General features: G+C 38.5%; 1 protein-coding gene across 1 annotated transcript in view; it reads right to left on the bottom strand.

The window, feature by feature from the left end:
* Window positions 1-5711: 5711 nt before the first annotated feature.
* SUPT3H (SPT3 homolog, SAGA and STAGA complex component) overlaps window positions 5712-17932 on the bottom strand; it is a 475306-nt gene continuing 463085 nt past the window's right edge. The window contains exon 13 of the mRNA XM_067544944.1: window positions 5712-7519. Within this exon, the coding sequence (XP_067401045.1) occupies window positions 7478-7519 (42 nt within the window). The 3' untranslated portion in view covers window positions 5712-7477. The remainder of the gene's footprint in view (window positions 7520-17932) is intronic.

Here is a 17932-nt window from a genome sequence, read left to right as displayed (position 1 = left end):
GTCTCCCCTGCTTACTTGTGAATCAAATAGCAATCATATTCTTCTTTACTCTTCAACCTATTCTTGCCTTGCCTATAGGACTACCAGAGAAATACAGTAAGATGCAAGAAACTCAGACATCATGCGGCTAATCAATACCAGAGCATGCACAAAACAAATCTCACCAAAGTAATGACTCATACAATATCATGCACAAGCACAATCTGAACATTGCAAACATGCATGTAAAAACTGTGATGGCAAAAATGGAAAAGGTGTGAAATTTGGACAAGTACCCAAAAGTTTGGCTGTTTACCCAAATTCTATTCTACCATAACATTTGGAGGATTACAACTTGCCTTACTACCTTTAGTTTCCAGAGAGCCATGTCTCCCTTCCTCCCCCCACCATGATGAACAGCTAACTCTCTCCTCTTTCTTATTTAGTATTTGCATTATGGTAGTACACATTGGTCCCAATAAAGATATCAGGGGCACTTTAAGGTAGGCACTGTACATAAACATAGTAAGAGAGTACCCCTGCTCCATAAAGCTTACCACCTGAACACTCTAGGAAGCCTTGTCATCCCACTTTTACCAATGGTGAATTGAAGCACAGAGAGATTAAGTGATTTGCCCAGGTTACACAGGAAGTTTGTGGCAGAGCCAGGAACTGAACTGAGTCCCAGTCCAGTGCCTTAACCACAGATCTTCCACATAGCTCCCTCTTTCTGCCAAAGAGACCCTGACATGTTCTTACCTATAATTCTTTTCAGGGGATAGCTGGTGAGCCCATTCTTCTTTGGATGTCTTTGGAGGAAGGGAGGGTTGAGAATAAAACAGGCCCATTTCTCCTTTTGGGATCTCTGTCGATCATCTTTACTCATTCTTCTCCAGAGGAAGAGGATACCTCTCCATTTGCTCCCCTTAGTCTGAGCATTCAGGAGGCCTCTGCCTTCTTCCTGTTCTTAGGTGGGTTCGACAGAGGAAAGGCTCATGGTGGCTTTGTTCAGGACCTGTCAGCTGAGCAGGTCTAACAAGCTTAGATCACTGCTCCTGCTCCGCTAGCATAAGAACAATGAAATGTGGAATCCGCTGCAGAATCAAAGTTTTCCTTTATGGTTTAATAAGTTTATAACCCCTATAACTGCAAACAATAGCTATTATCCACCAGTATGGGACAAAGTGCCGGATGTTGCAAAGGGGGCTGAAGGGCAGTTGTCAAAAGCTGTACAGGTGGGAAACTAAAGGGAGTTAAGTTCAATAGAAGCATGAAGCCATTTCCACCAGTGCCCTGAAGGGGACAGGTAAAGAAGAGAAGCACCCTCTTCCCAAGAGCCAAAAAGCCTCAGCATCTTCAATGGAGCCCCCAACCTAAACCACCTCCTGTTCCTTCCTGGGTGCCAAAATCATCTCTTGAAAACTGCTACAATGCATTTGTGTGTTGTCCAGAAAAAAATCGGTGGCATACTGAAAATATAGGAGCAGCATAACATTAAAAACATTCCAAAACTGAGATTCGTATTGAGTTTAACACTCAAATACAAGTAGGGTGACACAAAGAACACTAGACTGATCATGCCTAATTCAATGAAACCTCTATTCACTTGAAGCTGTAGCAAGAGGTGTCCAAGTGCCACAGCCTTTCTGACCTGCAGAAACCAGGATGTCTTTCTGCAGTATTCACGGGACCCTAGTAAGGGTATCCAACATGCCATGCTTCAGGTGAGCCTGGTTTCTGATGTACATGTGGCAGCCTTATGGTTGCTGTTTCTCCTGCAGAGCATTTTAATATTTTTACTCACCCGTGTTCAACACACAGTTGACATCATTTGATTCACGGTTCTGAAGAAATCATGTCAGCACAAGAAATGTAACGGTCTCTATGGGTTTTTATTTTGTGGATTAATTAAATACTTATGGAAACGAGGGTTAATAGCACTGACTTTAATCAACTTGGATAATTACACCACCCTAACTTTTCCCTACCACTCAGGTGTCTTTCATTCCCTACCCTGCTGTGTTAGGTGCTGCTGTGTGGTGGTGAACAGTAATCGCATTTCACCTCAGAGGTGGCTGCATTTCTTAGGCAGGTGAAGTGATTCCTCTATAAAGTTAATGTTAGTTTAAGTTTGCAGAGCAAAATTTAGAATTCTTTGAGAACTTACTCCTGTGCTGACAGTTCTGCTTGTGCTTTATTGCTTGTGCTGAAATTGGGGCTTTAGTCCTCATCTGCAACACCTTTGTTGTTACAGTCCCCGGGTTCTCTCGAGCAAAGATTGTCAAATTCAGTGGAACTACACAAAGCTCCATGGTAATTCTGCAACGTGAACATAGGAATAGGGTGAAACCACCAAACACATTTATTTTTGTAAACTAATCACCCTGTGGACTCACCCAGTTTTTCGTTTCTTCTAGACCTACTAGCCCATTGTGCTTATTGCCTTGTCAAGAACAGAGGAGGTTTTAAAAATTGTACTTGTACTATCATTGCCTGCAGCCAGACCCTTTCCAGCTCTCATAAACTAAGCATAGGCAGGTTGTGTTGGTATTTGGATGAGCAGTCTTGGGCAGAACACTCAGGTACTCCAGGGAGTGGTGTCGATGATTAAATAGTTTGCAATTTTCCCTCAGAGATGCTATGAAGCCAATGCCCCAGCATGATTTTAAGGGACAGAGTAATGCAGGAGCTGCCATCTTTTGGATGATGTATAATGCCTCTGTTCTTACAAGATGGGATCTTTACAGAGCCCACGGTACTTATCAGGAGAGTAAGAGTTTCACCTACTGTGTCCTGGATAATTTCCAAACTGAGTAATTACATTCCTCCTCCCCAATTCTCCTTGCAGTTCCAGCTGGATATTGTATTTGCCACCTCCTGTCCTAAGCCACTGGGTTAAGTTATTCACTCGTACAGAGTTGTAGTATTTCAACTATGTGGACAAGAAGGAGGACCCAAAGATCAGGTCTCTAGCCTGGGACTTGGAAGATCCAGGTTAAATTCCCTGCTTCACCCTAGGTTTCCTCTGTGGTCTTCGGCAAGTAACTTAGGGCCAGATTTTTACAGGTATTTAGTTGCCTAAAGATGCAGATAGGACCTAGTGGGATTCAAAAGTGCTTAGGTGCTTAACTCCCATTGATTTCAGTGGGGAAATGCTCCAGCAATTGGGAGCTGCCAAGAGAATTTCCCCACTGCATTGAGAGGCTCCGGTGGGGAGAGGAGAGTGATAGCAGGGACAGGCTCCTGCAGCAAGGAGTTCCTATCTACAGGGAGCTGCTGGAGCCTTTCCCTGCTATCATCCTCCTGTCAGAGCCTTTCACTGCCACAGGTAGCTACACACCACAGTGTGGACGTAGCCTGCTTTTCCCTGCTGCGGGGTAGCTAAATACACCCTACATGCCACCATCAGTGTAGACAAGGTCTACGATTGATAGAACACATCTTCATATTGTCAGTAAGAAAGTCTGAAGCCTCTGGATGAGAAGTGCTATAGATATGCAAGATTAGCATCAGTATCGAGGTTTTTTGCCTATATTTCTGTCCAACAGGAGTTAGGATGAATTATCAATAAATTCAGACCAAAGCTATGAAATGAAAAAGAAAACTATATAATCTCATCTCTTGACTTTTCCTATTTATCTTTCTGGTCCTGTTCAGCTACTAATCCATTTTGTTCAATAAAATTGGTGAACAAGCATGAGGCTTGATTACTGAGAAAGGTTATTACTGTATTGGCCCCAAGTGCTCTCTGGGGAGTTAAAATGGTTCCTAACAATAAAGTATGAAGGTTTCTTTTAAATTTGCAGTCATCTGCCTTTATAAAGTTTGCTTCACTTGCCAATGTTTCAATTATTTATGAAAGTTTAAGTATCTTATTCTTACTCCTCCACAATGGATGGGATTTTTTTAAAGCAATGTCATTGTCTTCAGCACAATAAATAACGAGCTGCATTAGAAGATTCAGCTTTTAAAATCATAGTATCTTTTTTTTTTTTAAAGGGGCATCTGGCCTTATTTAAACCATCAAATTTACATTCAATTCCTTCAGGGATGGTTTTGTTGCTTAATGCTGGCTTGGTGCCCTTTGAATAAAGCCCAGGATTTAATGCATGCCACCACATTTCACTAGCTGTCTTGCTGTTCAGTACAGATGTAAAGTAAGGGTATAAAAAGCCTAAACCTTGGACTCCAAAACAAGAAGATTCACTTATGCAACTGTAATAGAATAGGCTTCAACTAGGGGCTAGACCTGTGACATATGTCATTCTCTATTTATTCTTAAATTATTTGTAGAAGTGTTTATGAAACATTCTGTGTGAGCTAGACAGGAAGCTATAAAATATTTTATGAGATCTGCACATGACTGATGGCAGAATGTCAATACAACAGTAAGGTCCCACTTTAAATTCAAAGAGTGCTGGAAAATAATTCTTTCCAGAGTGATCTTCGTTTGACCAGTGGTACCGTTTTACAAAGGCACTACTTGTGTCCGATCCTGCAAAGTGCTAAGCACCTCCTGAGAAATACGGAGCATCATCAGTCAGCTCACATTGACTTCAATGGGAACAGGGTGAGGGCCTTTCCAAACTACAGAAAGAAGAATGACAAGTGACAATTCATACTGTATGTGGAGACCAGATGATCTCTAATTAGACATGCAATTTGCTCTTAAATAGCTTTTTTCCATCTAAAGATTTCAAGCTGATTTACAAATATGGCATATTTTTTCCTGTTTCACAGGTAGGTGGACACCCGCACAGAAATAGAGCTGTGAATAAAACCAATTTTTTCTCACTCTCAGCCCTGTTCTTTACTCATTAGATACACTGGGTATAATCCTGGCCCCAGGGAAGTCAATGGCAAAACTTTCATTGACAGGCTTTCACCCACCATCTCCCCCTTCTTCAGGTAATTTATAGCATGATGATTGACCTGACAAATACTGATTCTAATATTATAAAATCTGTTACAAGAATCAACATTGTTTACCAATTAAAATTATGAAAAAACAAAGCTGTTCATATATGGCATTTAATTTGATCCTACGCTAACAATTTTTCATAAGTGATACAAAATCAAACTATACATTACCTTCTTAATTTTTGTTTAATGTTAATCTTTTCTTCCATGTTGCAGAGCGTGCTGTTACAGAAAATTGCATCAGTGACACTCACTAACATTGCCTCATTTATGTTAGGGAGGGAATCAGAGAAAGGACTGTGTAGCGACAAGAAAAAAATAAAAAATGAATATTCCCCAATTATGTGAATATCTAGCCTAGTCCAAGATAGGGAGACATAACCTACCTTGTTTTATTCTAAATTCAGCTTGCTGGCTTCTGGAGAGAAGCGAAAACCCAGATTTTATAAATAATTGCCTGTCAAACTGTTCAAGATAGACAAACATACAGCAGACCAACAAAAACATGATCTGTCATATTTCTGAGAGAAATGTATGTTGAGTCTTCATTCTCTGGGACTTTAAGTAGACCAGTAAAATATAAGCGCCAGTATTTTTCCTTCTTATGCATATTTTAAAATGTAAAATGTGGGAGAGATACAGCTAAGGAAGGAATTTGGAATCCAGTACCCAGTGCCTGAAATGGTTTCTTCTGTCTATATGCCTGAAGATCGAAACTAAATACAATAAATGCTGGTGTCCTTTTAAAAAGTCTGGATGTTTACAGCAAGCATATAATTTTCCATGATTAGGGACGCCAAGAAAAATAAGAATGATGATAAAAAGAAAAGTTTAATCATACATTTCAACAGGCACAGATGGAACATCAGAAAAGTTTTTTTCTTTTTTAATATACTGTATTGTACACATTATTTTTAGTCCTTTACATACAGATTAATTCCAGAAGGACTGGCATGCAGTAGGTAAAAAAAAGGAGGCAGTTTATGGATGGCAGTAATATTGGATGCACTGTGACTACATTTACAATGCTTCACAATTTTTTGATCACAAGGAAGAGACACATGTTTTCAGTTTAATTTTTTTTTTCACAAGTGGGTCCAGGTACTGTCCTATGAAAACATTTATAAATTATAACAGTGTATCAGAGGAGTGGTAGGAATTGAAACCTCACATTCAAAGCACAAAGGAGGAGATGGCTTACACTGTACAGAAGTAATGTAGTCAGTTGATCTCCTAGATCTCTCGAGTGCTCTATCTTTCTTGAAGGTTTATTTTAGTTTTTAAGGCCCTGACTCTGCTTTGGGATACACTAGCACAGAGTTCTGTGCCAATGGGATGCCACAAGGGCACAAGTGGTATATAACAGCAGATCCTGATGCAGAATCGGTACCTAAGCCTTTTTGTCTGCTCTGGGGTGACCTTTGGTTAATTCCATATATGTATGTTTTTCATGGGAAGAAATGAATGTCCTTGTGAGGAAATCAAAGACAGCAGAGAAGGGAAGAGGGGTAAAGAAGAGCCAGAGATTGAACAAACAAAACGAAACAAACCCTCAAAACAAACAAACAAAAAATAAAAATAGAAACAAAACAAAAACCCAACAAAGTGGAGCAACAGGAATTAAAAAGAAATAAGGGCCTGGTTTTTCTCCCATTAATGTCAACAACAGCAGAAGCAGGTCTGTACAGCAGAACACTTAAGGAGGGGTGTAACTTTAAGTACTTGAGTAATCTTATTGAAGTCAATAGAACAATATGCTTGAAGTTACACATGCTTAAGTACCTTACTGAACTGGGGTCCAGGTCATGATCCAATTATCATTTAGTTAATAGAAAGATTCCCACTGGTTTCAGGGGAGAGAAGAGGATAAGAAGAGAGATTTTAATACTAAGAATTTACAGATTTCAGTATAGTTTCTCCTTCTGACTCTAAAAATATTAATATTTAACTGAAACAGTAACACTTGAAGTCATTTACCTGAAGCCTCTTTATCTGAATTTAGCTCATTTCCACTCCTATGCATCACTCTCACTGAAAAATCCCTTGTTTGGCTAGATAGGGTATTGCTCTTTTAGCATTGTCTAAAAAAATGATTTGAGAGGAATTAAATTTAAAACAATGCAGTTTTACTTCTGAAAACACAAGGAAAGCATAAATAATCATCCAAATCCTTGGTCTCACTCTGCCTCAAACCTGCTTTACAAAACAACATATCTATTAAAACACACAGATTTCAAACATAAAAATAGAAAAGAAAATGACACTGCACTTTAGTTATGGGGGTTGACAGCAATAAGTCCATTGCAAATTTCAAAATTGTGTGATCTGCATTCTTGTCCACCTACACACAATCCCAAACATCCTGCCATTAATTAGCTTAACATTCCAGCTAGTAAACAAGAATAACGATTGAGGGGGCTGGAAAAAGAGACTGAGTCAGCCAGTAGATAGTCACAACAAACCAGCCCACTCACTGGTACACAAACACATTAGAGCGTGTATTTTTTTCTTCTATGGAGGGGGAAAAAAATCACCTTAATATAACATTGCCTTTCCTGTCGCTACAGCCACATCCATATTAGCAGGCTAGAAAAGTCATCCCATTTCTGCGGTAGGCACTCTGTCAAAGAAAGAGAAAATCTGTAATGAATTATCACATCAACATAAACAAGGGAAGGAGGCAGAGAAAGGCAAGGCTTTCTTCCTGTTTTGTAGACTATTCTGGCTGCAATCTAATAGTGTGCTTAATCTGAACATTTCTGGTCGGAAAGCTATAAGCAACCACTTTGTCTATTAAAAAATCAGTGTGGTTAACAAGTGGTTAGTGATTCTATTTCAGGAGAGCAACAGATATGCAAAAATATGACATCCTATTTTGATAATTGCCTACAAAATATATGGGGACAAAAATATACTATTATGCTGAATCTGTTTGTTCTTTATAACCATGTGTTCTCTATTCACTTTGCTCAAGAATCACTTCTATCCTAAATATCTTAATAGTCTATAAATTACTGACTCATTACAGCTTTTCCAGATTTAATTTATAGTCTGGGCCAAAAGCTATATAAACAGACACTAGTATATCCTCCCAAACCCAAATCAAAGTTAAAGGAGTTCTGCGCAGTACGGAAAACTTTGATCTCCCATATAGTGTAGCCTTGGATCAAGTCTTTCCACTGATAAAGAAATGGGAGAATTAAACAGTAGTTGAGAAAGAGAATTTTAATAAGATATAATGTTACATCTTCTGCATACTTCAAACATCTCCTTCTGAATTAATGCAGGAAGTTCTACCTCCTTAACACAGAAACTCGACATCACAAGTTTTAAGGGGATATTGTCAAGTTAAAACACATATTGCTGAAATATATTTCTTTACTTGTGATATTAATAACATCTTCAAAATGAAAGAATTTTAAATGTCTTTCCCCATGTATACTGTTAGTTTACTTTCTGTTCGTCACTCAGCTTGGAAAATGAAAACAGATTAGTCTGTTTCACTCTGTTTATACTCTAGCTCCTGGTCGGGTTCACTTTCTGCCTCTTGTGTAGAGCCACATAAGATGTTGTACTAGGTGGTTTGATCATATATGACAGTTCCTACTTCTGGCAGTGGTTATTATCAGCCGCTTCACAAGGAAGGCTAAAATAACCACAGTGAATAATTATGCCATATCAAGTACAACGCTGCACCGTGTGTGAGGACCATGACCAACTCTGTTGAGGAATATATTTATCCCCACATAGAACTGTTTTCACTGAAATCCATAAAGCTATTTGCTGTAGCACCCTCTATCATACAAGTCATACTACAATATATAGATTGAACAGTATTAAAATAAAAGAAGAACATTAGTCCACAGGAGACACAACCAGGCATCAAACAAGCCAAAACCACCACAAAACAATAAAAAAAACCCAATACTCAAATATGAAATATACAAAAATAGGCCAGACAATCACTTTAGTACAAGGATACAATATATCCCCACCACTACAAGCATAACCTCTGAGGGAGTTTGGGTCTATGGTTTGCCCAAACCATTATGGCTGGCATTTTGAAATCCATGCAAAAATAATGCGTTCGCTCCTTGACCCAGTATTTTACAGCGTTTATAACCGCAGTGACAACCTTTAACACATAAAATATAACATTTAGGGCTACTGTGCAGTTTACATTGAGATAAATGAACCTGAGCCTAAGGTTGGATTCACATTAAAGATAAATGGTAATATTCTGCCCTGTTGAGGAAAGGATTTTTGGCTGAAAGGCAAACTCAGGCTTGGCTGAGCTCACCTGGGAAATAATCAAGCTTAAAATGTTCCAACATAGGCAATTTTCAAGCTTAAAAATTTTCCAGCATAGGCAATATTGTATGGTTCCTTATACCCCTGAAGAGGTCATTTTAGAAGCAAATTTCAGAGCAGAGAGGACAACACCTTCACAAAGCAGGCCACTCCACCAGACTATATTTAGCAATATATTATACTTAGTGTCTGCTACAGTTAGGGCTGCAAATGAGTTTCCTACCTAACTCTCTGTTTTCACTCATCCACCATTGGGCTGAAATTTTCCATCCTCTAATCTCTGCCTGAAGTTGATTTTTATTGGTATGTCTGAACAAAATCCCTTCAGCCGTTTTGGAGTCCAGAGAGAACGAAAACAAAACACTTCTCCCCTTCCAGTGCCTGCCAAAGTGATTTTCATCTATGCACATTTTATTGAATAACTTATTTCTAAACGAGTGCTTCTCATCCTCAGTGGTCTCAAAGTGATTTACCTAAATGCTGGCAGTACCTCCAACCTCATGCCAAAAGTGAATATTTCAGGAATGGGTCTTTTATAGTAGCAGAAAGCTTGAATCACCCCTTTCCATAGGAAGAGAGCACTTCACCCTAGCCCTGATATATCAAGACATCAGTCATTAACATCTATACACTGTTATGTATAGGAAAGCTATTTTACAAGTATCTAAAATGTATTAGTTATATTATTTATCTCTAAGGTCTATCACAGATTTACAGTACTAAAGGGAATGGTTTCCAGGCCAAGATAGGTGAAAAACAATGCTAATATTGTATTATACAAAATTCTTTATAATAATTCTAAAAACATCTTTTTTTTTAAACAGAAGACATAAATTACGGTGTGACATAAAATAAAGAATTTGGGCAGATTCTTATTTACAACAAGGCTATTTTATCTCACTCTGGCAGCATACAGGGGCCTGGGTGTAAACAAGACTCTGGCCCTTCTTCTTCACTTGTTTGAGATGACTTGCAGAGCCATCTCCTGGTTTTCCACTTCTGAGTAACATGGCAATCCCAAACTCAGGCCAATAAAACCTTTACACCATACTAGTAGCCTCATATACCCTCTGTATGAATATCTTTCAAAAGAGTTACATCACCAATCTCTCAGGAACAGTTAAAGCCCTTGACTTATTTAAGCAGATTTATATTTGTTGATAGCAAAAATGTCCTTCTGTAGAGCTCTTACTGTTTATTAATAAATGTAAGTCATCTAACAAACTGAGTTTTTATAAACAGTATGAAATCACTGGCGATAATTCTGTGTGTTGTCAGGAGGGGAAAGGGAAGATCACTGTTGAGTTCTCTCTTAGTCATGTGAAAGCTGCTCTATTCCTTTCCCTTTGTTTGGATGAGAAGACAGAATTGCTAATTGTTTCTCTAGCTACAAAATGGAAGCTGCACGCATTATGAATGCAGATTTGGAAACGAAGCCTGAAAAACAGTTACTCACCAACTGACTCCTTGACTGCTACAAAAAAGGGCCTCTCATTTCTTTACCCAACATGTGTTTCTGTTATTCACAGTACTGAGAGATGTACAATGAAACAAAGGGAAGAACACCACTCCTATCGCATATTAAGTGCCCAGGGTCATACAGAATGGAGCACAACTTACTGTACTTCCAAGGGCCATCAGGATGTCAGTTTATTGGATTGGGGTCACTGAGTTTTTTAACACAGACGTACTGAAGCAGTTTATTGGCCTGAACTAAACCCAAGAATTTATAAAAACTCCTGAATTTGTAAAAATTCCAGGTCAGAATCCTAACAGACCCATCTCCAGACCCTGGACAGACCCATCTCTAGTTAACTTATGTTACTGCATGAATTATTTCACTGCTGCAACATGATGAGAGAGATTGATACCAGGTTGAAAAAGAAACAGCTGTGCCATGATTTTTGAATTGGTTAGCTTGGGTTAAATCCTTCACTGGGTAAAAATTGAAAAGTTTAGGAGTAGCACATCCCTGGTGTACATCCTAAGTGCTAAAGTATATTGGGGCAAATTCTCTCCTAGTGTAACTCTGCAGTTCCATTCACATCAATGGACATGCACCAATTTACACCAGCAGAGAACCTGTGTCAGTGAAAAATTGAACATTTCTGAATTAATGGCCCTTTCTTTCCAAGTTATGCAACAAGTTTATAAAAACTAGAAGGCTTCCTTCCTTATTGTCCTTGTGTATGTGTGTGGCCAAGTGATTTAATTACAATGTATAAAGCGAATGGCAAACTGAGACACCAAAATCAAAGAGCAAGCCTTGGCTGAGTTTCATTAGCAAACATAAATACAAATAGGCACCACATCTTGTTTTTGACATACCAGGGGCCTTTCCTCCTTTTGATAATTTTGTTCTATCCTCTGATATTTGCATACATGTAAATTGAACCATATGAGTTTAATTCATCTCTGATATGGGACTTGTATGGAAATCTTTTTCATTAAATATTTCTCCTGCATTTTTACAATTTTACTGTGAAAATGAGGGAGGATTACATCTCAGACAGTGGAAGCCTTTATTTAAGAACAGCGGAGGGAGCCCTGTCCTTTAAATAAGAGACATTCCTGGGTCAGATACTGGCTGGCAGGATGGAAAAAAGGATGTATCATTAACTTTCATTCCATTCTAAATAACCTGGAACCCATAAAACATAAAGATACTCTAATTTTTAAATATACTCTTTCCCACCATTTCTTCTTCCCATTTCATTGGTGGAATGTTAACTCTGAAACTTCATAAGCCCCCATAATATCAAACAAGTCATTTTGGACACATTCATAACTCTTTGAACATAAAAATGTTTACATTAAAAACCCAATGATTAAAAGGTTACTCTTCTAATTTCTCCAGCCTGCTTCATCAAATCACATACTAAGAAGTGTCAGGTTATTTAGAGATTACAATAATAACTAACTTAAGGGGCTAAGTATAAACAGCATTGTATAAAAAAGAATATCCATGTCATTTAGAATGAGTTGCTTCTGTTTAGGTCCAACTAAACCTATCTGAACTATCCCTATGAAAAATACATACAGATAACAAAAGAAGTATAATACTGTATTCCTCTTCTTTAATTTATGACAATAGCAGCTAAAGCTCTACTTCAACTACCCCATGTTAAATCAGTAGTCATAGCACAGATGTTTGATATTATTCCAAGTGTGTGTGTGTATTTTATATATATATATATATATATATAAAAAAGTGCCTAGTATATACTGCTGGCATTATACAAAAAGTGAGTAATAAATACCACATAAGTATCCATGCATGGCAATGTTGGGCCATCTAAATTCTGTTCTCTGCTGCATTCATGCATCCTTACTGATTTAATTTATGTTAGCACCAGATTGACAGTGCTGGAAATTGCAGTATCTATTTATCCACAAAATAGTGATCTTATCAGAAGCAACCCACCTATGTGCTTCACCCTAGTCCTAGATACATCTCGGGGTAGGCAAAATCTTTAGTATTCATGCCTATTTATTCCTTGACTGTTGAGACTACTAATAAGGGTCCATTTACAACGGCGGCTTCTGTGATGTGGACATCTGCCTGCTAGGATTGGACCGAGATCATCAACACATTTTATGAAGGCAAGCATAAGCATCAAACACTGATAAAAGTGCAGTACTGCCCTGATAAATCACCCCTTCAACAATCTATAACAAAATGCTTTTCACTGAAATCAGTTCTGGGCTTCCACTTACTGTTTACCTGTCAATGGTGTCAATTTTTTAATAATCACACAGAACAGTGTTGCTTTATCCAGATACACACATACCCTACCCAGGTGTATTAAAGAAAATGGCCTACAGCCCAAATTCAAAGTAACTTAAAAAAAACCCGTATTTTCTGTTGCTGAGAATAACAATTATGAAAACATTTTCTTTTTTTTAAACAGGAGACAAACTATGACGTGACATAAAGTTTGGCCAGATTCTTATTTACACCAAGATTACTCGTTTGCATCAAGGCTGTTGCTGAGAATAACAAAAAATCCCCAATAATAGTCTCTGTTTACATGTAGGGCCTATGAAAAACGAGGACCAATTTCTGATCTCAGTTACTCATTGACTCTACACAGTGAAAACAGTTGAATTTGGCTTGTGTACTGTCATTCAGCTCGTTTTACCAGCTTGGAACACAGCAGTTAACTACCAAATGTTGTTTTCAGGGCTGTGCTGATATCATAATGAAGAAAATTATAGCAAAGGTACGATGGCTTCTGCTTCAGTAAAAACTGGGGTGTAGAAGTAGGGTATCAATGTTTGCCAAAAATATAAGATTGGTAGGGAGAGAAGCATCATTTTAAGTTTCTCAGAGGGTACTGTAAACAATGGTGAGTGAAGGAAAAAATTGAACTATAAAGAAATACTTGGCAACGCACTTTACAAAACACACATACTTTTTCAAAGTTCTTTCCATCATTGCCACCAACTTTAATATACTTCTTTGTCTGAGAAAGAGAAATTATTTTGCATTGTTAAAGAAAAGGAGACGTTGCTTAGTATACTGGAAAAAAAATCCTGCTCTGACTCTTATTTCATGCAGCCCCAAATCTTTTTCCCAGCACACAGTCCTCTTCAGGGGTGAGAGAGAAAAAACCCTGTCCCCCAGGGTTCAGAGTGGCTACTGAGTTTCTCCACCACTGTTTCTCCAAGCTTAGAGCACTTTCCCCTGCGGGGCAATAACCACCACAACAGTACAGCAGCAGATCCAGTAGTGGGCCTATCCACTGCCCAAAAGTCTCCGTCCACAAGAACACACAAAGATCCCCCAGGGGAACTGAACCCTACTGTAGAAGAACATAAGAATGGCCGTACTTGGTCGGACCAATGGTCCATCTAGCCCAGTATCATGTCTTCTGACAGTGGCAGTGCCAGGTGCTTCAGAGGGAATGAACAGAACAGGCAATCATTGAGTGATCCGTCCCGTTGTCCAGTCCCAGCTTCTGGTATGAAAGTGGTATGCACCCCTGTGTGTGCTATCAAAAGGTTGGCTTGCCCATCACAGTGGAACTGCAACAATTCACAACATTAGGGACTCTCTGTACCCATAAGGGTGTAGGGCTGAATTTTGCCCCTTAACAATTTTACCTATTTACATCAAACTGGCTTTATAAAGAGTGCTGAAGTGATATACTGGAGTGTCCTCTTTTGCTATTTCTCAACTTGTTGGCTTTAAAGGAACTGCAACCATAATATATGCACGGCAAGTTTATTATGTCTGAGAATGAGGTTAAAGTTTTGAGACACATGGGGAAAAGAACTTTAATATAGGGTTGAATTCTGAAAACTACTGTTTATAACTCAGAGGGCCATGCAGAGATTTAATCACAGAACTCCCCTGTGAAAATGTACCACAAACTTTAGGATCTCTTTGGTCTTATGACACAGAATTAATGCAACATGAAATGGCCTGACTGGACTGTTGTCCAAGGACAGATACTTTTGACCTTTCAAGGTTTCATTTTAGTTGTTGGAGGGGCTCAGGGTGTTGCTTTGGCCAGCATCAGAAAAGAGTTTAATTCATCTAAATGTCACTATTCCTCACAATCCCTGCTTGTGTATTGAAAATAAGTTGCTTGGCCACAACATAGTGTGGTCCAGTGGCTTGAGCACAGGGCTATGAACCAGGAAGTGCTGGGCTCTAATCCCAGCTCTGATGCTTACTTGTTGTGTGTCCTCAGATAAACCACTTAATTTTTCTGTGTTTCTATTTCCCCCACCTTTGAAATGGGAATACTACCGCTCACTGAGGCCAGTTCTGAGGACTGATTGATTGCAGAACTAATGTTTGCACAGCACTGAAAGTACTGCATGCTATATAATTATTATTTGTATTAAATTCTTTCTTCCCACCAGTTCTTATGTTTAAAATACTACATTTATGGAGGCAGATGTTGAAATCAGCAGCTACTGAATTAGAGGAATGGAACTTCATTTGAAACGAACTAATTGGTTTGAGGAAACAATAGCTTATAAAAGGCCTTTACCTTTGAACATTCATTTCTTGGGATTTGATTAACTTCTTTTTAAATGTTAAACTGAAACACAGCATCCACAGACATCTCGCAACATATTTCTTCCTCCCTCCTCCCCCCAATGTATGCTATGAATGGTGCATTCACTATATATAATTTTGTATTCTTTCTTTAATCCAATGAATCATTTTAACTGGGAAAATAAGACCCTTTCCAATAGCATAGTGCAGAAAGTTGTTCTGCAAACAGAAAAATTTTCTCAGGTTCCAGTGCCGTTGCTCGTAGAGGCATTTGGGTGCGACCAGTTCTATTACTGGTCAGCACTCATTACTGACTGATGCACTCTGTTTCCAGTGGGGTTCTTGTTCACCATAGCAGTGGGAGGTAAGAGGAGTTAAGGTAATGCATCAGTGGTTGCCAGTGGAGGAGATGGGAAGAAAAAAGCAAAAGAAATATACTATTTCAATCAAAGTCTAAAATTTGTAGAAGTGGTTTTGGTCTCAAATATAGAAAAAATATTTATCTAAGAAACTCCTACTCGGGTGCGAACATCCTACTTCGAGTGGGATTTTATTTGGCAAAGTGCTGTAAAAGAGTGGAAGCTAATACAGAGCAAGTCTATAAACAAATATATTTATTTAGTACAGATTGACACACACACTAGAGTATTTCAATGATTACACGTGTAAAACTATTTCCTATAGTGGTTTCCTTTTGTGATTCTGCTAATTTATTCAATTCCACCCCATTTTCATGCATTGAATGTTACGAGCTATTTCAGCCACCCAGACTGAAATGTGCATTTGGAGACTACATGCCTGCTTTTTCAATTTCATCATCTACACATAATTATTTGGTAATATTAGGATTTGAACTCAAATGGAAGCCAACCAACATTTTAATAGCTTAAAAAATCATACAGAATGAAGTCTGCCCTTAGGTTAAGAATTAAGAGCCAATTCCTAAGGACCTTTACTCGGTTTTTATTCATTTATTTCTCAGGCAAAACTTGCATAGGCTGCAGTTAGACTGATTAAAAACAGAGGAACATACATTCTGCAGTCCTTACTCAGGAAAACTCCCTTTGACATTAACAGGAAGGAATTTTACCCGCGTAAAGACTGTGGTATTTGGTTTTGAGTAAGATTTCAGGATTAGTTTATAAAATGGAACCAAATCTATCTTTCATAAGTCTTTCTATACCACCCATAGCTGTCGACTAAGTGCTGATGTAATTTATCCTGTAATCTTTTACCAGCAGTATATGTTAATTTGTGACATTTAAATTTGAGGTGGACCCAAGCCTAAACATGACACCTGACTCCCCCTGAACTTTGGGAGAGTCTGGATCCAGTTCTGAACTTCAAAAACTTTGTCGTTGCTATCTAATGGACCAAAACTAGAATACCACATCCAAATATCTGCAGCCTTTACAGCTAAGACCCATCTCTAAATTGAATTCTATATACTATATACTATTATAATTATTTGATCTTCAATTATACTTGGCACTTCTAAGTAAATACTGAGAGTTACTTTTTATTTACTATATGCATAGTATTTTACCTACTATGTGCACAAAACAATATGCCAATTAAAAATGTGAAGGATGACAATTAAGCATTGGTGGGACATTAACTAATCTATTCTGCAAGCTTTGTTTCTGCTCACTGATAACCACAACAAAATCTCTCTCCCTTATATAACAACCCAAATTAATTTAGCTAGGCTCAAGCATCTTTTCTGTTCACACACCAGACTAGACAGTCTTACATGTCAAAGTATGGAAAAATATATAGTTGTGCAAACACAATATCTAAGAACCAGATCATGCAGTGGATCACAGTTACAGTCTCTATGCTCACTGAGGTGCAGTGACTTTTCCCTGCTACTTCCCCTTGGTTTGCAAGCCATTCTCAAAGGGGAGGTGTAATGGCTCCCCCCACAACCCAACATTAGCAAGTGGAGCTGGCTAGCTGTAGTGCAGGAGTACTCCTCAATGTGTACCTGGGACCTGAAAACCTGGAAGGTTGCTACAGAAGGCAGCATCAACAGAACAACATAGGGAAACAAAAGAACCTTATTGTACCCAATCCAAAAAGGAAGATCAAAAAAGGACTCAGAAGTCTTCCTAGGTTTAACCACACCTCTCACAATCCAGGAAAATTAGTCACTCATGAATGAAAGGGAGGAAGGTTGATGAGCTCTCATGTGAGAAAGGCCAGGCTCCTTGTATCATAAATTGGTGAAGGACCATCCCCATTCATAGACTAGTGAAGTTGCATGAAAAGATGGGGGAAAGATGCCATCTTCTCCCCCTGATGTTTGGCTCAGGTTATCCGTAAGCTTTCCAAGTGACTGCCTGCCTTTCTACCATTTCTAATTTATCCATTAACTTAGTAACATATCTAAGTTGTTCTGCTGAGGTAATGATCACTTCAACATCCCTCTCTCATTTACAGAACTTGCTATGTTAGTCATCACCAATGTCAGGGACAGGGTAGTGGGCAATTAGTCCATCTAGTCCAAACAAAACTAGCCATCTTATATTTCTTTTGTATAAGATATTACAGCAGAAATGCATAAATTTAAATCTACAACTAGTATTTTTCTAGCAATAAACTGGCTGGGCTGTGAGATTCCCCTGGCTGACTGCCATTGTTCAATCATTTAAATATAGGCTTATGAATGGGGAGAGATGGATTACCCACTTTTAACTCCATTAGGGC

The sequence above is a fragment of the Emydura macquarii genome, unplaced genomic scaffold, assembly GCF_026122565.2.
Source record: "Emydura macquarii macquarii isolate MOO-44397 ecotype Brisbane River unplaced genomic scaffold, CSIRO-AGI_Emac_v2 contig_1039, whole genome shotgun sequence".
Lineage (NCBI taxonomy): Eukaryota > Metazoa > Chordata > Testudines > Chelidae > Emydura > Emydura macquarii.
Note: the sequence above shows the minus strand (reverse complement) of the source record. Positions and strands in the feature narration are given on the sequence as shown.